This window comes from Gadus chalcogrammus, chromosome 2 (genome assembly GCF_026213295.1).
Source record: "Gadus chalcogrammus isolate NIFS_2021 chromosome 2, NIFS_Gcha_1.0, whole genome shotgun sequence".
NCBI lineage: Eukaryota > Metazoa > Chordata > Actinopteri > Gadiformes > Gadidae > Gadus > Gadus chalcogrammus.
Genome location: NC_079413.1, coordinates 4,161,364 through 4,183,168, shown reverse-complemented (window position 1 = coordinate 4,183,168; position 21,805 = coordinate 4,161,364). Strand labels below are relative to the sequence as shown.

The 21,805-nt window shown below is 45.0% G+C and overlaps 3 protein-coding genes across 4 annotated transcripts in view; all 3 read right to left on the bottom strand.

Moving 5' to 3' along the window:
* baiap2a (BAR/IMD domain containing adaptor protein 2a) overlaps window positions 1–8,070 on the bottom strand; it is a 48,448-nt gene extending 40,378 nt beyond the window's left edge. For both annotated transcript variants that reach the window (XM_056575473.1, XM_056575482.1), the window contains exon 1: window positions 7,523–8,070. In XM_056575473.1, the coding sequence (XP_056431448.1) occupies window positions 7,523–7,594 (72 nt within the window). In that variant the 5' untranslated portion in view covers window positions 7,595–8,070. The remainder of the gene's footprint in view (window positions 1–7,522) is intronic.
* A 184-nt stretch (window positions 8,071–8,254) lies between these two features.
* Window positions 8,255–11,837, bottom strand: LOC130370116 (charged multivesicular body protein 6-like). The gene is made up of 8 exons (XM_056575803.1): window positions 11,625–11,837; window positions 11,173–11,282; window positions 10,870–10,957; window positions 10,478–10,564; window positions 10,038–10,103; window positions 9,569–9,649; window positions 8,710–8,785; window positions 8,255–8,621 (listed from the first exon to the last, which is right to left on the bottom strand). Exons 1-8 carry the CDS (start codon window positions 11,688–11,690, stop codon window positions 8,572–8,574), a joined length of 624 nt encoding a protein of 207 aa, XP_056431778.1. The 5' UTR covers window positions 11,691–11,837; the 3' UTR covers window positions 8,255–8,571.
* A 1,683-nt stretch (window positions 11,838–13,520) lies between these two features.
* LOC130369982 (uncharacterized) lies at window positions 13,521–21,757 on the bottom strand. Its single transcript, XM_056575617.1, has 13 exons — window positions 21,178–21,757; window positions 19,363–20,971; window positions 18,952–19,107; window positions 18,453–18,632; window positions 18,099–18,374; window positions 17,657–17,812; window positions 17,239–17,345; window positions 17,035–17,151; window positions 16,802–16,954; window positions 16,220–16,288; window positions 15,986–16,139; window positions 15,424–15,512; window positions 13,521–15,055 (listed from the first exon to the last, which is right to left on the bottom strand). Exons 2-9 carry the CDS (start codon window positions 19,400–19,402, stop codon window positions 16,946–16,948), a joined length of 1,041 nt encoding a protein of 346 aa, XP_056431592.1. The 5' UTR covers window positions 19,403–20,971; window positions 21,178–21,757; the 3' UTR covers window positions 13,521–15,055; window positions 15,424–15,512; window positions 15,986–16,139; window positions 16,220–16,288; window positions 16,802–16,945.
* Window positions 21,758–21,805: the final 48 nt, after the last annotated feature.

Sequence of the window (21,805 nt, the reverse complement as noted above, 5' to 3'; positions counted from 1 at the left end):
CCTAAAGCAATCTGATCCTCATCAAACTCGTTCAAAATTAGGAAGAACCTCCTTGGATATCAGGTCTATGTGATGATGATGAACCCGATAGGGAAGGAGAAGTCTGTGTTTAATTGGGGAACCTTAGAGAGACAGCCCAGCTCGATTACAAGAAAATGAGCCGGTGCCAATTGCATCCACACATCATCAAAGCCAATGAACCGCTTTTCAGCGTTCCTTCTCAGACATTCATGTTTTTTCCGACGAGATAACGAGATAAGGATCAAGATTCCTGTATTTCCATGTGCGTACTTTAAATCAAAAATAATCCCTGCCCCCCCACACAAGGGAGACGCCGAGAGTAGGCCATATTAATATTTATGCCACGTGATGCACAGAACGTACATCGGGGGAAACCATGACCTCCCCTTTACAGTTACACTTGCCTAGAAAGAAGTCTGTGCTGACACGGCCATCCAAAAGAATGGCTGTAATTAGTGGTAGTAGCAGTAGAAGTAGCAGTAGCGGAACACAACAGACATTGAAGTACTGAAGAGGTTAAAGAAATGAACCATTTGAAGCCAGTGTGCAATAAATGAAACCAGTAATTCATTTGATGGGGCTTGCTACTTCTTTGGTGCCAACTGATATGTGGACTTGAGTGCAAAACATATTTACAACAATATGGAGCCAACAATACTTCAGGTCTTCAAGAATCAATCTTAGCCTTCTGAAAAGTCTGCCACACACACACACTTATCTCTCCTGCATTTTTTGGAAATACCAAGCTTTTGGAAGAGGCCTAACTCCCCTTGGGTATTAGTAGAGTCAGGGTGACCTGAAGAGCATGCAATTTGTCTAGGCCCATCAATAGTCGTCACGGCAACAGAGAGATCAGTTCTTGTTACAATAATTAAATGACAATATGATGGGAATCAACCAACCAATCGTCACCCTACTACAGCATCCATTTACCTGCCCTTCTGTAATCAGAATAAAAATCTCCATGCTCGCTTGACCATGGTGTCAGGGGACATTTGTTAAGGTTACTTCAGTCCCTAAAAGGTACCCTATGAGACTTCAGCGTCCAGAGAAAGCTGTGCGCGAGGCTATGCTCAGCCATTGGGGGCACGCATCCAATTAAAAAGACTTGGAGCCTCACCGGTTCCTCGGGGGGGCTACTCCTGCAACCTTATCGGAGCCACTTAAAGTCATGGTTAAGGTAAGGTAGCTCACTCAGTATGAGACTGAGAGAACAAGAGACGAGTGATAGGAGCTGACGGTATGTAATGTACCGTTTTGTTTTTACCTATGCGGTACCATGAGGTAGAGAGCTGTAACCACACGCTGAGGGGATTAATCAATACTAGTTGGCTGACATGCCCATTAGAGTAGTTTGTGACCACAGAGTGGGCAGGGGTGCAGGGGTCGTTGGAAAGAAAATGCTGGGCTGCATTTTCTCGATCACTTTGTTTTGTGTTAACGTCAAGCCTGCACAAATAAACGACATAGTGAAATGCACACGGCTGACCACTTCAGGTCGGTTGATTGATTTATAGGTTTTTTTTCGCTTGTGCTGCTTTCACCTTGAGTGAATGAGGATTGATTATTAACATAAATAAAAAATACATTTGCCTATGAATTTATTGGTTGAAGATTAGGTCAATTAAAAATTATTTCAAGATTTTCTTGGGATGACTACACCTTAGTACTGTTTTCCCACATTTGGTGATAACTTTCAAGAGATCCATAAAATAGCCAGAAGAATCCAGTTATCCTCATTTTACAATTGGTTTTGGAAATAGGAGACTAAAGCAATTTGGGCAAAGGCATACCATTGTTTTTACTCCAAATCAAGATGACCAACATGATGATCCAAGATGTAATCCAATTCATTTAACCGACAACAGTCAATCAAGTAAAATGTTCAGCTTTTCGTATTCTGGCCTGAATCATTCTTGGGCATGTTCCATATGCGTCACTGAAAAAATGAATGATGTCCCTTCTTATGTGTTACGTCTTAAGTGACCGAGAGGCAGAGGAAGCTTACATCACCTGCGCTAGTACATTTCAGAAAGGGACAAATCTTTTGTATGGAAAAGAATACATGAGCCCTCCAAAAAAGGAGAGCTCAGTCACATTATGTGCTTTTTGACAAAAAGGCAGAATATGGGACTGAAAGGGAGGTATCTACCCGTTGTTCCTTTGAGGCTAGCAGCGTCGACTAAGGAGACGTTAGCACCATGACACCCAATGTGTTTCCCTTGTACCGACCACACGAGAAACACATCAGCCTTAGCTAATAGACATGGTTAACACCAGCCTACGACTGCCCAGGGAGATTCAGTGTGGGCAAACTGGGTATGCATTACAATTACAATTAGGGCATTTAGCAGACGCTTTTATCCAAAGCGACTTACATCGGTTAATACACACATACATTGACACACCGACGGCAGAGTCAACCATGCAAGGCGACAGCCAGCTCGTCAGGAGCAGGAGAAGTTAGGGTGAAGTGTCTTGCTCAGGGGACACATCAACACTCAGCTAGGAGGAGCTGGGGATCGAACTAGCAACCGTTGTGTCCAATGCCACGCATTTTAAAAGGCCATGAGCATGCAAGGCCCCTAGAAGATGCCTCCTGGCAGGGAGCCTCCCCTACACCATGGGTGGGAGGAGCAGATGGATAATCAATGCTATTAGGAGCTGCCAATGAGAGTCATGGAAACAAACAGCTACCCAGTAGTAATTCTAACTATTACCCCTGGAAGTGAAGAAGGTCATCATCTGAAGCCTCTTCTCGATTCTTTTTTTTTTCCCCTTGTGCTCGTGTAGCATTTATACATCTCCCTTCCTCTATGTGTAATTGCAGCCCCGAGTAGTTCCACTGTAATTAGGGACAATTTCACAAGGATGGTGGACTCTCTCGCACAGACACACACACAGACACACACACATGCACCCTCTCTCTCTCTCTCTCTCCGTCTGTCTGTCTCTCTTCCTCTGTCCATGAGTTCCTGGATTGGGGGGGGGGGGGGGGGCTTAGGACCCTCAACTAAACAGACATGGTTCTTTAAAATCTCACCTGAAAAGGCAAGTCAAAAGAAAACCTGTGCAAAGTAAAAAGGAAAAGAGAATGTCGGTAAGCCATCCACCCCTGCATGCTGAGAGAAGGTGGGTGTGGAGCTCAGTATTCTCTGCTGCATCACAGTCAAAAAGGCACAACGAAAAGAAATCTGCCGTGTGCAAGGTCGATGCGACTGATAGTGTTTCCTGCATAGCATAATGCATCTTTTCCAAAGGCCTGAGGCATCGTGACGTTTTGGAAAGATTTGATTTCATGAGCACATCTCCGTTTTGTTTTTTTTCGTCCAGGAGCCGCATGAGGAGAGCTGCCTTATGTCATGAAGTCCCCGAAGAAGATTATTATGGTGATTGATAGAGTTTAGGAGTGGCTGAGTCTTTGCAACTGACTGCAGGGTAGGTCTTATAGGAAGGAGCTGTTTGTGTATGGATATAATGTCAAGCTGTGGCACACATCTCCATTTAGTGACAATGCTGCTTTGCCATTTAGCCTTCAGAGATCGTTTTCCATCGTATGAAAAATAGGTTTTACCCTTTTCACCACGTTCTTTGGTTAAATACCCCACACACACAGACAACACACTCACGACGATACCCTGACTTCCGTTTTCAACTCCCCCATTACTATCTCTCACTCGTTCTCTCCAACCCTTCACAAACTGCTGGTCTCTACTCTCTTGGCACAATGACATGACAGAAACACAAAAGGATAAAGAGTGTTGTTGCTAAGAGACCACCTGTCCAGATCTCCTGCAGCAAAACCAGGTGCTCGTAGTAAAAAAACCAAAATGTCCTCTTAACACAGAGCTTGTGGAACAATAACCTTCCGTTTGGAAGAAAAAATATTGGATTTAATATGTTTTCTTTTGGGTTTTTTTCCCCTCATACGGACCCGAGCAAGCCTCAACGCTGCCAGGATGATGGCAGTTTGTGTGCGTCAGTTTTTGATCCAGGGGATTGCGAAGAGTCATGCCACTCCACTTTAGGTTTCTCTCATAAACAGCCATTTGAGATAATGGTAGCCGCGCTTGCGGGGGCCTTGTTGACTCTCTGGGAGTGTTGTCCCGAGCGTTTGGATCGGCGGGACACACCCAGCTCTGTGTCCTGGCAGGGTGCGTTTGGTGTCACCGAGAGAGACTCGGAATTCCAGTTCTAGACGTCAAAGGCTGAAACCGTGTACGCCGCAAAAGAGAAACACAGTACGATACCGATTTCTCTAGCGAGCACTTGTTGGCTACAGGTGGAGCACCCCCCCCTCCCTTCCTCCCCTTCCTCCCCAGCTGAAAGCTTTGTGGAGGGGATTTTATCTGTCTGCATGTTAAGAGGCTTGACCTGAGGAACTACCTCTCTCCCCCCGCCAGCAGGAGGTCCCTGAACCGGTGACCCGGCCAGCTGGTCAGGATCACTGTAGCACTTCCTCACACACACAAACACAAGCACACACACTCTTGCACCCAACACATACACACTCTTGCACCCAACACAACACTCTTGCACCCAGCACAACTCTTGCACCCAGCACACACACACACACACACACACACACACACACACACACACACACACACACACACACACACACACACACACACACACACACACACACACACACACACACACACACACACACACACTCTTGCACCCAACACATACACACTCTTGCACCCAACACAAACTCTTGCACCCAACACACACACACACGGGACTAACACCCAAGCAACTTACGGACAAGCTAGTACCGAACACTCAGCACCAATACAAACACTGAGACACACGCACACACTCAAGTGTCAGTGTGGGCGCGCACTCTCACACTGAACGTGAACCCTGACATGGGGGCACAGCCGTGAGGGACCGCTTCAGTCCCAGGCGGGCGCCATGTCTGGGGCCGCCCCCGCTGCGGCGTGAGGAACAAGAAGCTAACATGAGTCACCGTGTGGACGGGGCCGCGGGTTGCCATGGTGCGCTCAAGAGGTTTACGCTCCCTGTCGACGAGAGCCAACTCGATCAAAACCCCCCCCCCCCCCCCAGAAAGGAGTGCCTGGTTGCCGTTTGCCAACTCAACAAGCTCACACAAAAGGGAGTTTAACTCACACCCTCGCTGTTTGTACAATCCCTGCCCTGGTTCGCGCACGCACACACACACACACACACACACACACACACACACACACACACACACACACACACACACACACACACACACACACACACACACACACACACACACACACACACACACACACACACACACACACACACACACCACCAGTGACATGAGTCACCACAGAGTGATCCTCACCTCACCCCCCCGCTTGTCTCCCTTCTCCCCAGTCTCTCTCCCAGTCTCTCTCCCAGTCTCTCTCCCGGTCTCTCTCCCGGTCTCTTTACACGCGATTACTCAGCATCTTATCGTCCTTCTGCATCCTGTAACTCACTGTGGGCCCGCACATGTTGACTCTCAGCTTTATCTTTACGACCGACACTTAGTCAAAAGATCAATAGCGAAAATACGGCCTCACTCACTGCACTACAGGAATGTTTTTAATTACCATTTGTTGGATTTGTGTTCAAACATAACCTGGGGTGTAATATCTGGAAGGGGGGAGGCTTCTGTAATCAATGAACCAACTCCTATGTGACTGACATTCTATTTATTGAATGATTATAAAACGTTCATTATAAAAGGCAATGTGAAGGTCTAGAAATGGTAAACCTGACAGGTATTGAGGAAATACTTGATTGAATTGAATGATCGAAGACATCTGTAGAGACAGCTTGATAACATATGGAAAGAAATACATGTCTGATCCCAGTCTATCGATTGAAACTGTTCAATAATCATTCATCTCAGGGTATTCCTTAGCAGAAAAGATATTTTTTTGACTCAAGCATTGCAAAAAATAAAACGTGGGAGCGATCTAGCTGATAGTCTGAAGGAGCAAGGCTACCAGGGGGAACATGAAACCTATCCAGTCACATAATGTAGCCTCTATTCTTCGGCCAGAGTGTCAGATCCCTGGTGGGGAGAGGAGAGTCTCTCTACTCTGCTGCCCATCACTGCTCTATCTCGGCACGAGTCGGACAAGTGTTGCTCCTCACCCCCAGAGACGAGGCTCGCTGGCGGGGTCACCGTTGGGAGAAGCGCGACGGATCTCTAAAAGTCGCCTTTACACGATTAAGGTGTTGAAGCTTCATGTAAAACAGATGTTGGAAGGTGTGGTGCACGCAGTCACTCTACAAACATTGAATGGAGTTGAATGTAGGCTAGGAGGGGAATATTTAGAAGTGGTTAATGAAACGTTGCCTTCCGGTTTTGGCTCTTAATGAACATGAAAGCCAGTCCATGTGACAGGCGTCACCATATCTGACCTGATTCAGATGAATGTCTATTCCCTGCTGAAAGCCGAGCACTCCTCGGTCACTATGGTCTTATTTTATACTGATTTAGTAGAGGTGCCTTAAGGCGATGGACCAGTGAAAAATAGCAGTGAGAAGTTGTTTGAATAAACATTTTCAAGTGGATTTAGGTAATACTCTGGTTTTATACATGAAACTGACAGAGGATATGGCTGTGGCACTAAATTGCATACTCTAATAAACTAGGGGTGTGTGTGTGTGTGTGTGTGTGTGTGTGTGTGTGTGTGTGTGTGTGTGTGTGTGTGTGTGTGTGTGTGTGTGTGTGTGTGTGTGTGTGTCCAACATGGCAACAGTTGTGATTTAAACACTATTATCAAAGCAATGCAGCCAGCAAAGACGCTGTACAAAGCAAATCGTTAAGGTGCGAACTAGGTTTTCAACGAATGTAGGCCTATTGACATTTTTGCAGGGGTTCACTCATTTTTTCATTATTAGTATTATAATGCATAGATTCGGAAGAGGTTAACCTATATTCGAGGAAAAGGTGGGTCAATTTCTGAAGAACCGGTTTGGATGGATGTTGAAATCCCTAAAAGGCAAATGTTTGCAGTAGCCTACCTGTTGCAACACAAAAGCCAAGCCCCTGCATAGCCACTTGTTATAAGCCACGGCACTACCCTTCCCATAAAGCAAGTTAAATGAAGTGTTCTTGACGAGGTTAAGTATTCGATAGCGAAACACTCAATGTATACTAAAATTCAAATAGAAAAACTCGATTTTAACAGTTGATGTATTCAACGTCAAATGGTTAATCAGTAATAGGTGCGTGAAAGGTTCAGAAGGGTGGCGCATTCCTCAACGTTGAAGGAATTCCGAGGAGATTAAGCCTCTACCCCATCAAGAGAGAAGACACAGAATATTTTAACGATTGTCCTTATCATTACGCCTACATAAGAAATAAATACATCCAAAACTGTGAAGCCGCATCATCGAAGACGGCCATCAACAAAAAAAAATGATCAGCTATACGCACGGCGCTCTTTACTACTGCAATGCATCCTACAGAAACCAAACTTTTATTAATGAGTTCCAACACTACCTTGTAGACATTCTCCGTGATGCGGTGAACCTCGTCGGTGCGAGACATCTTGGATTCTTCAGGCAAAACCATTAACTGTATTTTCCTTGACCAAAAAGGTATCCAGGTATAATGTATAAACTGGGTAAACGGATGACAGCAACACTGGACTGAACGAGGCGAACACACGACTGAGAGAACGGCGGCGGCACCCGGGCAGGCAGGTCTCTGAAAACCTGCTCACAATGAACGCACCCCTCGCCGCCACTGACTGGAGTCGGTATTGGAACGCAGCACTGTAGTCACCATGCCATTCCGTGCGCCACCTCTTGTCTTGAGTTTCCGTGCTTTTGGTTGGCTTTAATCAACGAAAGAAGTGCTTTCATTACGTTAATATGAATATAAATAAACATCTTATACGGCGTTTGAAATTGAAATGGAGCATTCAATTTTTTTTTTGAGAATCTCGGTACCAGCAGATTTATCATCTTGGCTTTAGTTTTAAAGAGTAACTACGTTTGTTCCTTATTATGGCAATTTAACTTTAAAAAACATGATGTAATTCAAATAAAACTACAAGTCGACCAGTAAAGACCAAAAGCCATACAGGTGAATTTGTGACGGTGTGTAGTGTAGGGTAGCATATGATTAACGGAAAGGAAAATCAGCTATTCTTAGTATAGTGGTGCCCTCTTCTGGCCGATATAAAGAAATGAACAAGTCACATCTTCGTCATATTTGACTTTAATATGTAGAAACACTTTAAAATCCCTCATGCCATTCTATTGTGTCCTAATCGGTGTAGTATAATACAATAGTATTTGAACAATTAGACAAAAACAGACACAAACAACTTATGAGGTCATTTTTCACTTGAATAAAATGTACAGTGGAGCAGAGCGCCACTCAGCACAGCTACAGTGCTCATTGTGATGCCAACTGCCGTGCCAGGAAGTTGCTATTTTTATTGAAACATAAAACACTGCCTGGGTTTGCACAAGAGGTGCATGCCGGGTGTGTAGGCCTTCATGTAGAGAACCACCGAGGACTGGTAAACAAAGTTCTGTTGGTCACGCTGCCAACATCTCAGGCATGTCATTCTCCTTCGCCCGCATCCGGTCTACGAACGTCAGAAACAAAATGGAGGTAATGATACACACACATGGGGTAATGATATTAAACTGAGCCATGAGCAAACAGACATGTACCTGGCTGAACATTGGCTGCCTCCGGTACTTCAGGAAGGGGATCCGTGGGAACGTCGGGAAGTTGTACTTCCTCTTCCTGTCGGACAGAGGTCAGTGAACAGAAGGAAAAATTTAGCAGGCTCAAATTACACATGCTACGACTGAGCTACTCTTGTACACGGCAGTACATAATTGAAGCAAATGTGGTTCAAATGTCATTTAACAACACATATCAGTGTCTAATTTTCTGCCCTGAGTTTAATGAATGCCAGGCCTCAGGGGTGATGAGGCATTCTAAATGGGAGGAAAGTGTTTCCGACCAACTTGGGCTAATTAGGGGTTAGATCTGGCCTTGTGGGAGTGCAGTGCATTCCCTTTTAATGAAGGGGTTATCATTGTTGTGGCTAACTTAAGTTTGATCTTCCTCCCGGGGATTAAGTTTAAATGACAAGGGTGAGAACAGAAGACCGGACCTAGCCACACACACGATGTCCTGACCTGTCTGAAGAGGATGCGCCATTGGGTGTACACAGGGGTCTCTCATTAAGTTAATTATGGGTCGTATTGTGGGCTTGCCGCTGCCTACAATTATTACCTTCTTGAGATACGTTTACTTTGTGTTCAGGCCTACTATAGCATCTCTCTAGTTACTAACAAATATGCTGAAACACTGCCCTCCATCCAAAAGCAGGGCTGGGCATTGCCATCCCAAATAACAATTTGAGTCATCTTAGAGTGAGTCAGCTGATTCATACTTTATGGGCAGCTAATTGGTATGGAGTCACATTACGGCCGGCATCAATCTCATGTATTTTGATCACACAACTAGCAGTGATATTAGGGAGTGGTAGAGTTGGAAGACAGAACCAGATGCACCCACCTGAGTGAGAGCTCGGAGCTCGGCCAGAACACTTTCTTCATCCTCCTGGGTCAACGTGCCCGCCAGTAACTCATCGATTTGCTGTAGAAGAATAACCATTTATTTTATGAGTTGGCAACATGAACGAGAAATAGACTGACTAGTACATCAACATAAGAAAAATTAGTGATGTAGGGAGACAGTGTCACTGTACATTTAACCAGAGTTTGAAATGAACAAAAAAGGCTTATACTCATTTTTTAAGACCTATGAGGAAAAATACACAGACATGATTTCTATGCATAAGCCAGGAAATATCTCTCCTGTGGAATAACTTGAGCAGTAAAGTGAGTTATAACACATTGTTATCAGGTCATAAGATTAGGTTAATGCCAAATACAATAATCTGTCATATATATTTAAAAAAAATAGCTGCCATACACCTGGGAGCGGGGGATAATACAAGAGGGGTAAGAGGCAGGAGAATTACCCTCTGATATTCAATGGCTTCCTGAGTCTCATCCATGATTCTCTCCACATCCTCTATGGACATCACCTGACAAAGCAAGCGCAAAAAAAGGTTAGCTTGAGAAAGACCAATTTCTTCAGTAGCTTGGGTGTATGGATTTACTGAGACAGCTTTACACACTGCCTGCCATCGCCCCACTGTAGTGGAGGATTTGCCTCATAATCCATTAATCTCTAAACATTGCATACAGGCTGTGCTGGGAAAACATATTCCAAATGCCTTGTGCGCTGTTCAATATTCCACCAAGAAAACAGCATGCGTTTTGGGTATGCTAACTTGGGAGACTTTACAGAATTAATATTGTATGTGGATAATTCAGTACTTTTGATAGTCTGTCACAAAAGCATAGTGCGTGGAGGGATTGGGAGAACTCATTAAAAAAGTGTGAATTTATAACTCACCTCATGCATACTCTTCAGACAGTCATTTCCAACTTTCAGCCCCTCAATGACTTTCAACTCAATTTGGGTGAACTCAATGTCTTGAACCTGACAAAATGTTAAAAACATTATTTTATGAAAAGGTAATCACAAACAAATAATTGTGACAAAAATGTGTAAGCATATGATGAATAAGTCGCACAATAAGAAAAAAATATACAAAATAAAATACAAAATGTAAAAAAAGAAAATGTTCTAATAGCATTTCCTATTTCATTGTACTTTAGGATAGACAAAATGTAATAAAGAAATGCATACATATGCGTTATACATTATACAACAACAAACCCTTAAACAACCCCCAAACCCTTAAAGACCAATTAAAAGCTAAGCTCTAGCGTTAAGTATCTTACCATGCGCTCCAGATTTGAAATCTGATTATCAGTTTTCTCTAGTAACTGATCCTGGTACCGCTTCTTCTTAAGAAGAACCAGTGCCTTCCTTTTGAGTAGAAAACAGATGCAAAATATGAATGATCGGTTACATCCTTGTTTGTGTCGACAAGTCTGACTGAATGATGAACACAGATGAGTGAAGTGTGGTGCGGCAACACGAACACTGTCAACAGACCAGCTGTCATTTATTACACCATCATTGATTTAACTAATATACAATTATGCAATGTTATATCATGAGTAATCATGAGTGGGGCTTACTCCTTTCTCCCATCTTTCAACAGCTGTTTGGCCAGAAGCCTTTCTTTCTCCAATTGTAGTGTGATTCTCCTCTGGTACTGCTTCAGTTTATCCCTCTGCTGTTTCAGTTGCTAAGACGGCCGACCAAAACAACACGTGTGTCATTGTAGTTCGTATACTATAACACATATTTTCAATCTCCTTGTCCAATATCTATACATACGATACAGTAGGCCTACATATGACTGTACTTTATTCTACATAACTACAGTACACAGGCTGTTCTCTAGCTGCTGAACCCATAGCACAAAGCCAGTGGTTCAGTTATTACGGGGGGAGGGATTATATTATATCTGTTTATTGGTAGGGCTGCGGATGTGTAACAACAATGCCCAATTAGCTGTGACTGTGATGCAGTCAACACCGCATTACTAAGGTATTACTACGACCTACTTAGTGGGAAAAATACTTACCAGTATAGCTCTGTCCTGCTCTGTGATTCGAGAAGGGTGACTCTTTCTCCCAAAAACGTTTCCCATTACGTAAACTCATACCCGCTACATAACTCGTTTTTAACACACAAAGATGTTACTTCTTTGAATGGATTTGACAAAACATATCGCGGTCTGTTGTTTTTTATTAGCATGCTAGGTTGCTAACATAGCCACGCCCTATTCCCCGTGTCGTATGGCAGCCGAGGTGGTACAAAATACTGCGGTCAAGTGAGCCGCCATTCGTTCATCCGCGGTTAAGCCAGCCGTCACACAAAATCTTCGTGCGCCTTTACTCTAAACAGCCTTTGGGTGGTATCTATAAACTCAACAAATGAATCCTATTTAACAGCCCGTTCCCCAGTAAATCATTTAATTTTTTTCGTTAAGTGACCGTAACATACCTTTGTTTTCCGTTCGTTCCTTGCAGAAACAACACAGACAGAATAAGCTTATTAATAATCAGACGGAAATCGTCGAGCGATGTCTTTTGTTCAGAAGCGTTTTTCAATATGTGTGCAACAGTAGACATGCAAACGTTAAAGATTCTTAGAAAAAAATTCCAACGTCATGCAGCTCACTGTGACGTCATAAGAGAGATGACCTCTCCACCGTGGCCGTGTGTGTGTGTTCCTGTCCTGTGTTTGTGCGTGCGTGTGTTACGGACAGTGCTGTTAGCCTAGCAGAGGCGAGATGTTTGCATGTCATGATAAGAGCCAAATTCTATCTATCAATGTAAGCACCAACAGAGGATCATGGGCATCAGGGCTCCGTTTCCCGATAACGATGCTCGTACGATCATTCTCACGATGGATCTTGCAAGCCATCGTACATTTCTTTGGAGCGCTTCGAACGCGCGTTCACTGCACTCACGACACACTGCTGAAATGGGCTCCGTAGGAGGGGGCGACGCAGGAATGATGCAGGAAAATGGGGTTAAAAAGCGTTAAAATATCTCCCCATCAAGGCCATCAACAGAATAGCCTACGAAAAGATTAGACTGCAATAATATGAATGCTAAAGATATTAAAACACAATTGATTAGGCCTAGGCTGACATATGCTACATTAGTCCTTATCCTGAACGCACTACTACATTTTTTCAAGGCATTTTCCCCCCTGAAATAATTACAAAAATAGCTTGTGTGACAACTACATTTATCTTAATGTGCAGCAAAGAGCCGACTATCTGATTCCGCATAAGGTTTCATTGATTGGCGCGCAATTTAGAATCTATGATGTAAAACAAAAAATGCAACATTCCATTAATTCAGTAGCATTCAAACTCAGATTCTGGGCATTGAAACCCGGCTATTGCTGACCCGATTAGGAGAGCTTGGTCTAGAACTTACCCATATTGTTGGGCAGGATGATGTACAGGCCTTTTTACACTGCCAAGCCGGACACCCGCATGCAAGAATGAGCTCACGTCTGAGTAAAGGCTACAAACGAAATTAACTATTTACAAGTGCAAAAACTTCAACTTATTGTTCATTTTGCTGAGCACTTGTTTTTTATCCCGACAAAAGCCTCATAAGGAAAGTTCCTCTGCGTGTCTCGTAGATCGTAGGCCTACCATCTTTCAAGGTATTTTTTAATGTGACTAGTACATAACCCCTCACACGATCAGCAGCTCGCGGATTTCACTTACACCGAAACAGCCTGCCCTGGCCATAATATCCCTTCTTTTCCGGGTAGGCTATACTAGGTTATTAACTTATCCTGGAAATGATAATAGTATATTAAACAAATCCCAGCACCACGCCAAAAGGAGGCAGCAAATCAGAGCTAAACATATCTATCTGCTCATTTCCACATGTAAGAGGGCAACACAAAACAGGTTAATATTTGAATGTTTTATTTTCTTTAAAACAAGCAGGTTACATTTCATTCGTTTTTACACAATCTGATATTTGGAGGCATTTGCAAATATGCTCATAAATTACATGATTTGTAATCCCAAAGAATGAGGTGGTTAATGATCAATATTGGGATCAACAGTGATCACCCTACTAATGTAGGCATTACGTATGCAGGCAGAAAAAGAAAAGTTCCCATTAAGGTCTCATGTGAAACACCACAGGTCTGAAATACTCAGGAACACATGAAAATGGCCCAAAAATTTATTTCACTCTCCAACCTTTTGCTAAAGAGACGTTGACAGGCCCACAGAGAGCCTGGAGCTCACGGGACAACATTCACACACATTCTGCTTCATGAAGAGGTCAGATTATCATCAGACCATAGACATTACATGTAAGGACACTGAACATTTGGCCGGATTACACATAGAAATGCAATCCAAAACAAAATGGGTAAAGATAAAGCATGTTTATTGATGCGGCAAACAAAGGTTCAAATATCCTCCAAAGCACTTCAAGCCCTCAAAGAATGAAACTCAAAACGCAGTTGAGGTAAAAGAAGAAACTTCTAAATTAAAGTGGAGCGACCCAGGGACAAGTCTGGTTTGGGTTAAAGATTATGGATGGTTAACTTTGTGTAACGTGTTTGGACAAGCAAGTTTAGGTTTTAGGCAAGCGACTTCAGGTATTAGGCAAGCGAGTACAGGCAAGCGAGTTTAGGTTTTAGGCAAGCGAGTTTAGGTTTTAGGCAAGCGAGTTTAGGTTTTAGGCAAGCGAGTTTAGGTTTTAGGCAAGCGAGTTTAGGTTTTAGGCAAGCGAGTTGAGGCAAGCGAGTTGAGGCAAGCGAGTTGAGGCAAGCGAGTTGAGGCAAGCGAGTTGAGGCAAGCGAGTTGAGGCAAGCGAGTTGAGGCAAGCGAGTTGAGGCAAGCGAGTTCAGGTATTAGGCAAGCGACGCGAGTTTAGCCAAGCAAGTTCAGGTTTTATGCAAGCGAGTTTAGGTTTTATGCAAGCGACGCGAGTTTAGCCAAGCAAGGTCAGGTTTTATGCAAGCGAGTTTAGGTTTTATGCAAGCGAGTTTAGACAAGCGAGTTTAGGCAAGCAAGTTTAGGTTAGAGAGTCAAGTTACTTTAGGCCTCACTTTATTTGCGGTTACATTTTGGCATTAGGTTTAGAAAGAAGGTTAAGATCCAGGCTCAGGTTTGCTTCCAGCCTCGTCCCTCTAGTCGCTCCCTATAAAGAGGGTTCCCAGCTACCGTGTTAAAATACAACAGCTGGGATTACAGATATGGAGTACAGAAATAAATGACAAAGATTGATTCAAACATTCTTCCCCCAAAATGTGGTGCAACATAAAATGGAGAAAATTATTACTTTCTCTCCATTGAAACCCAGTCATATCTTACGATCTCACAAGGTCCCGCCGCAAGGGGCGGACTTACGATCTCTATAGAGTGCACTGTGTGTTGATGTTGGGTGTGGATTAATGTGCTGGTGTAGCCATCCAGGGATCCTCAGGGTTTATGGGAGTACGGCACACTGGTGTAGTTCAGTACTGTGAAGTAAATTGATGCAAAAAGTAGAATCAGTGTCAAGGGCAATCCAATGTCTATAAATGCAGGAACAGCCCCATCTGGTCTCAATCAGCATTTGATTTCATAGACTTAAATTAGCGAAAAAACAAGCATTTATTTACCGCAATAGTCCTATGGCTGGAGAACCAGGTTTAAAAAAAATTCAATATGAGCCTACAGGTGCATTGGAGTTACTGCATTTAATTAACTTTAATTTAATTAAGAGCACACTAGTCAGTGGAGATGTTCACAGAAAAGACTTTTCTTCAGACCTTTATAAAGATCAGGAGGGATTATACAATTGCCGTTTGACGCGTTAGGTCGGTTCAAGGAGGAAGTAAATATTTACCAGCGTTGGGTCTCTGCACCATGACACCCAGCTGCCGCACATCTGGTCTCCCTTTAAGTCGCCTGAAGGAGTGGTCAACTTAATTGAACCTAAGGGGAATGGGTCACAAGAAAAGGTAAGGATAAATCAAAGCTAAACATAGAAAGGATGAAAACAAGCATTGTCCAACATGGGGTTCGGCGATATTTTGATGTAAAAACATTTAGGTGTACGATCCAACCATCAAAAACAGGCTCTTCTTATCATGTTTCCAATGTACCCCGAGTTGCTACGCCCTCAGCCACCAGGTGGCAGACTTGATTTTGTCAGTAGAAGGAGCAAAATAGCCATCCAGCTTGATTACAGCAATAGTAGAGGAGCGAGTCAAAATAATGCGTTTGAGCCCCTTCAGCCATTGGTTCTTGTTCAAGGACATCCCGCTGATTGGCTGAAGTCAGATCTTATTCTCTAGAAAGTTTGTTACAGAAGAAGCCCCTAGTATCAAAGCAACATACCCGCCAAACAAAACTAACCTTGTTGAATAAATGAAAATGTCTTCAAGATGGTCAATCCAGTATCTTACCGGTTCCACATGGAGTCTCTAGTCGGCTGCGCTGCGGGCCTTAGGTCCGTCCTCTGCTCCGGGACGAGGTCTTGAGTATAAAGAACCAGTCAGTCATCAAGCTGCTTGGTCTCTTCAAAGAGGTGGAGGTTTGACCGCCTGCACCATGAGGACGCTGTGGATACAGTATGGGACCACTTATCAGCGGATCTGAACTGCAGAACTTTAAATCACATCAGCTGTAGATTTATGTACCTTCTCCGGAAAGATGAGTGGTCGTCAGCCCCTGAGCAGTGATCTTCATCCCCAGTGACTCCTTCAATCCTGCTGGAGCAAACACTCAGTTACCATTTGGAGATGACCCAGCTACCCTAGTGTACTCACTACTAAGTGATACAACCCGGTTCAGTGTTTCCCCCAGACAATGTCTTAGTCAAGGTGGGGGGGGGGGTCTTCGGTGAGGGTTTCAGTTCGCAATAATACATACAACCGCCTTTTCAATTGCATTCAAAATGCTTTATGGCACGACTATTGTTTTGAACAGTATACAGTGACAAATTATTTATCTATATTTTTTGTACTTGAGGAAAGTATGTTTTCTTTCCCTACAAGTTTTGCACTTTGTTATTGCATAATTATTTTTTATATATAATTTTTCTACATTGGTAGTCAAGGCGGGGCCCTACTGTTAAGACGGCCTTAACCACACAGTGCTGGGGGAAACACTGCAGCTACTTGAGTTAAACATTAGAGTTTAGTCCCCACATGGCGATACCAGTTCATGGCTGCGCTCTTTTATTTTCTCGTTGATCAGATTGACCTGGAGAAAGATCTTACCTTCCATGGATGAGGAGCTGGTTGGTCTAATCACGAGCCGCCTTCGGTCCTCCACCGCCGGATCCCCCAGCCGTCCTCCACCGCCGGGACCGTCTCCTCCAGGACCTCCACCGGGCCAACCGCCTGGACCTCCGCAACGTCGCCTCATTTCTTCTGAAATGTGACACACGTTCTATTTGCACCCCGGACATTCCTCCCCGTCCATGATGCACTGGAGAAGAGTTTAGCTTTACTTGATGTGGAGCCGCCGCCGCCGCCGGGCCCTCCAGGACGACCGCCGCCGGGCCCTCCAGGACGACCGCCGCCGGGACCTCCAGGCTGACCGCCAGGTTGGCCGCCTCCAGGCCCTTCTGAAATGTGAGACACAAGTTCCAGTTGCACACTTGAACATTTCTCCTCTTTCATCATGGATGCACTGAAGATGAGTTTAACTTTACTGGATGAGGAGCCGCCACCTGGCCCTCCATGCCGCCCCTTCCAGGTTGGACGCCTCCAGGACCTCCAGGCCACCGCCGCCTCCAGGCTGGCCTCCGCCTCAGTCCTTCTGAAAGGCGAATGACACATTCCATTTGCACACTGCACATTTCTCCCCGTACATGATGCAGATAATCAACTCCTCCTCTGCTTTAGCTCCCACAGATCTCACTGATGCCCTACTGTGCAGTCTTGAGTGAGGTATTATTTAACCCAACAGCCAGCCACACACACCTAGCCTACATCCTGGAGCTGGTCCTAGTGGCCGAGAATGCATCTGACATTTTTCAGAACACCTCAGAGTTGCTGTGGCTGAATGTCAAAGTTTTAATTCTAAACAATTCACCAAGCCTAGAAAAAATGTGCAGCTCCGTGTCTCACCGTTCTGCATCCGTTGGGCTGCACGGCTCCCGGCCTTCCCTCCACCTGCAGCGAGCGCCTCCAGACGGTCGCCATGGACCTCACGGCGAGCACCTCCAGACGACCGCCACGGACCTCCAGACGAGCACCTCCAGACGACCGCCTCCATCACCTCTACTGAAACAAGACAAAATCCATTTAAACACTGGAGATTTTTTTTCTCCTCGCTCACTCAGATGTCAATAGCTTGTCTTCTCCCATTCTGTGCGTTCTTGAGAAGTATCATTTCCTATACACTCCCAAACCCAGCCACACATCTAATCTTCATAAGGACACTAGTCCTAGTGGCTGAGAACGCTTGGCTAACAAGCCAAGCACAACCAATGACTGAATTCCAGTTTTATTCTGAACCATTTGACCACGCCAAGAAGGAGTTTATAGGATGTGCAGTTCCACGGCTCACCCGTCTGTTCCTGTAGGACTGAACGGCTCCTGGCCAACATCCACCTGCAGCTCCCAGCTCCAGACCCGCTCTGTTGAAGCCTCTGGGTGTACAATCCGCTCCTGAACAAAAACAACTGTTCATAAATCATTTGGTACTCTGCAATCTTTGGAAATATTATGAAAGTTTTAATTCTACTGCCGCCGGGTCCTCCAGGACGACCGCCGCCGGGCGCTCCAGGACGATCGCCGCCGGGACTTCCAGGCTGACCGCCAGGTTGGCCGTCTCCAGGCCCTTCTGAAATGTGAGACACAAGTTCCAGTTGCACACTTGAACATTTCATCATGGATGCACTGAAGATGAGTTTAACTTTACTGGATGAGGAGCCGCCACCTGGCCCTCCATAACGCCCCTTCCAGGTTGGACGCCTCCAGGACCTCCAGGCTGGCCTCCGCCTCCAGGCTGGCCTCCGCCTCCAGGCTGGCCTCCGCCTCCAGGCTGGCCTCCGCCTCCAGGCTGGCCTCCGCCTCCAGGCTGGCCTCCGCCTCAGTCCTTCTGAAAGGCGAAGGACACGTTCCATTTGCACACTGCACATTTCTCCCCGTACATGATGCAGATAATCAACTCCTCCTCTGCTTTAGCTCCCACAGATCTCCCTGATGCCCTACTGTGCAGTCTTGAGTGAGGTATTATTTAACCCAAAAGCCAGCCACACACACCTAGCCTACATCCTGGAGCTGGTCCTAGTGGCTGAGAATGCATCTGACAATTTTCAGAACACCTCAGAGTTGCTGTGGCTGCATGTCAAAGTTTGAATTCTAAACAATTCACCAAGCCTAGAAAAAATGTGCAGCTGTGCAGTTCCGTGTCTCACCGTTCTGCATCCGTTGGGCTGCACGGCTCCCGGCCTTCCCTCCACCTGCAGCGAGCGCCTCCAGACGGCCGCCATGGACCTCACGGCGAGCACCTCCAGACGACCGCCACGGACCTCCAGACGAGCACCTCAAGACGACCGCCTCCAACACCTCTACTGAAACAAGACAAAATCCATTTAAACACTGGAGATTTTTTTCTCCTCGCTCACTCAGATATTAATAGCTTATCTCCTCCCATTCTGTGGGTTCCTGAGAAGTATCATTTCCTATAAACTCCCAAACCCAGCCACACATCTAATCTTCATAAGGACACTAGTCCTAATGGCTGAGAACGCTTGGCTAACAAGCCAAGCACAACCAATGACTGAATTCCAGTTTTATTCTATAGGATGTGCAGTTCCACGGCTCACCCGTCTGTTCCTGTAGGACTGAACGGCTCCTGGCCACCATCCACCTGCAGCTCCAGACCCGCTCTGTTGAAGCCTCTGGGTGTACAATCCGCTCCTGAACAAAAACAACTGTTCATAAATCATTTGGTACTCTGCAATCCTTGGAAATATTATGAAGCATGAGCTTGAATAGAAAATGTTCAAATCCTGTATAATGATTAATTGTTGTACAAATGTGTATCGTTCCATTGATTACTTTTTTACTTCTATAACATTTAATGAATAGTGGGAAACTACACAAGAAAAGTAAATGAATGCGGTTTTAACGCGGTTATATTAGTAAAGCAAGTCTTACCCAAAAAGTCAATAAATGGTGACCACATTTTATCATTATTATTATTATTAACTATTTAGTGCTTCACTAAATTCCTATAGCAAGTGGAAACGTTACTCTCCTTCAATGGTGATGTTCATGTTCCTCGATATCTTCCAATGGACTCGTTGTGAAATTCTTCTGGATCCTCTGCGTTGAAGTGCGTTGTTCAATTACCAACGGGCGCAATCTAAAATGGTCCGATGCTATGCTATTGGATAGGCCTCGACTAATCATAGCATTGGAACGGGTGATGCAGAAATACATATTCCTCAAAATCTTTGAGTAGGCTAGTAGTCGTTCGTTCTTTTAGTGAGCATATACAGTCTTTAGTTCACCAACTTCCATCTTTGTTGTTGAAACACCTCTACATGTTGCGTGTATCCAACCTCACATTAGATAGCCTAAAGGGTTGCTATTGGTCGGTCTATTTCGTAAAGGGCAGAAAACGTTATATAACGGAGGGGCGCCTGACCGCATATTTGAAGAGCAAATTATATACGAGGTCCGTCTAGTTCCGAAGCTATTGGTGAAATACGCAAAACGAATATTGAAATGTTAATTTTGTCATTTAATTTGCATCTACATTTTGCCAGTGAAGGAGTTTAGGTTTGCCAATCCGAGGTCTAACAGGCAGTAAACATGTTTATTAAAATACAAATGCAAAGTCCACAGAACATACGCGAATAAAAACCACATTGCACGACCGGCGGTCAACAGCAGCAGCAGCAAGTGTATTGAAAGTAGAAAAGTAGTAAAGAGCAGAATAGAATTGGGAGAGTGGTGTGCAAGTCAGACACCGCATCTAACCCAGGACCACCTTGCATATCACAAGCAGCAAACCTTCTACCAGACCAACCAAACACACAACAGGCCCCCAGTCAGTACGGTCAGTCAGACAGGTTTCCACAGAAGGGCTCAGTGGGGTTATGGGTTGAGCAAAAACAGACCCCTTTCTTCCTTCCATAAGTTTCCATCCTGGATTTTTCCGACATGTGGACTGGAGTCGGACATGTTTCAAGTTATCCGTGGATTCCTGAGGGCAGTGAAGTATCTGCAGAAGGTGGCGTCCAGGTCCAGCGGTCTGCCGCATTGACCACGAGATCTTTAACCGAGTGGGACCGCCTCGGTTTGTAGTAGGCCTACAACAGTTTGTGTTCAACAGCGTGGAGGTCCTCGTTTCCATCAGAGTTGCTGCAGTTCTTCCATGCTGCTTCCACAGTGAGCAGAGGACACTTCCCAGTGTGGTGGTCGGTGCTGTAGCGGTCCGCAGCGTTAGTTAGTCAGTCGATCCCATAGATAAACCACTCAACACAAACTACCACTTCCATCAGCAAATCCACATTAACCTCCAGCGGTAAAACATGTAGGCTACAATAGAGGGGCGAGAACAGACGACAGGAGGAGATGGGTAGAGTGTAACATGTGCAGTGCTCATGAAGGAAGTACCCCGCGTTACTCACTGCGTGGTTCCCGGTGGCGGGGGGGTCCACGTCGGTGGCCACGATGTCCGGATTGTTCAGCCCACGCAATCCAATGCAAAAAAAAACGATTAACATCCGTCACGGTGGGGGCGCTTTATGAGGAGAGGCGGGGGAGACGCAGCTGAAATCAATTAAGAACTAGTGACCTCCAGAAGAACGTGATTGGTTGGGAGCGAGAAGCTCGAGACGAGAGACGGCAAAGGCCTGCGTATTGGTAGAGCATTGGTTAGAAAAAGGTTGAAAATGTAGCAAGTTATGGTTATTTATAAAGTACATACTACCACTACCAACACAATGTTATGGGTGAGCAGCTGACTTGCAAGATGTCCGCAAGTGCTGACATTCTAGACGCCGCCGTAAGACAGCTAGTGTTCTATATGTCTACACACGTAGGTGAAGGGTTTTATTTTGAAAACGTTGCGAGATACCACCCAAAGGCTGTTTAGAGTAAAGGCGCACGAAGATTTTGTGTGACGGCTGGTTTAACCGCGGATCAACGAATGGCGGCTCACTTGACCGCAGTTACAAAATGTGTGCAGGGATAAGACGAGATGCCGACCTAGAACGTCATTGCAAGCAGTGATGTAGGCCTACTGTTATCCTAACC

Excerpts from the sequence above, each read along its gene's own strand:
- LOC130369982 (XM_056575617.1), bottom strand. The coding sequence starts at position 19,402 with ATGGTGGCCAGGAGCCGTTCAGTCCTACAGGAACAGACGG. Across the intron at positions 19,108-19,362 it reads AGTCCTACAGGAACAGACGG|TAGAGGTGTTGGAGGCGGTC; the intron begins GTGAGCCGTGGA and ends GTCTTGTTTCAG. Across the intron at positions 17,346-17,656 it reads AGCCCAACGGATGCAGAACG|AAGGACTGAGGCGGAGGCCA; the intron begins GTGAGACACGGA and ends TTCGCCTTTCAG.
- LOC130370116 (XM_056575803.1), bottom strand. The coding sequence starts at position 11,690 with ATGGGAAACGTTTTTGGGAGAAAGAGTCACCCTTCTCGAATCACAGAG. Across the intron at positions 11,283-11,624 it reads AGCAGGACAGAGCTATACTG|CAACTGAAACAGCAGAGGGA; the intron begins GTAAGTATTTTT and ends CGGCCGTCTTAG. Across the intron at positions 10,104-10,477 it reads GTCTGAAGAGTATGCATGAG|GTGATGTCCATAGAGGATGT; the intron begins GTGAGTTATAAA and ends TTGCTTTGTCAG.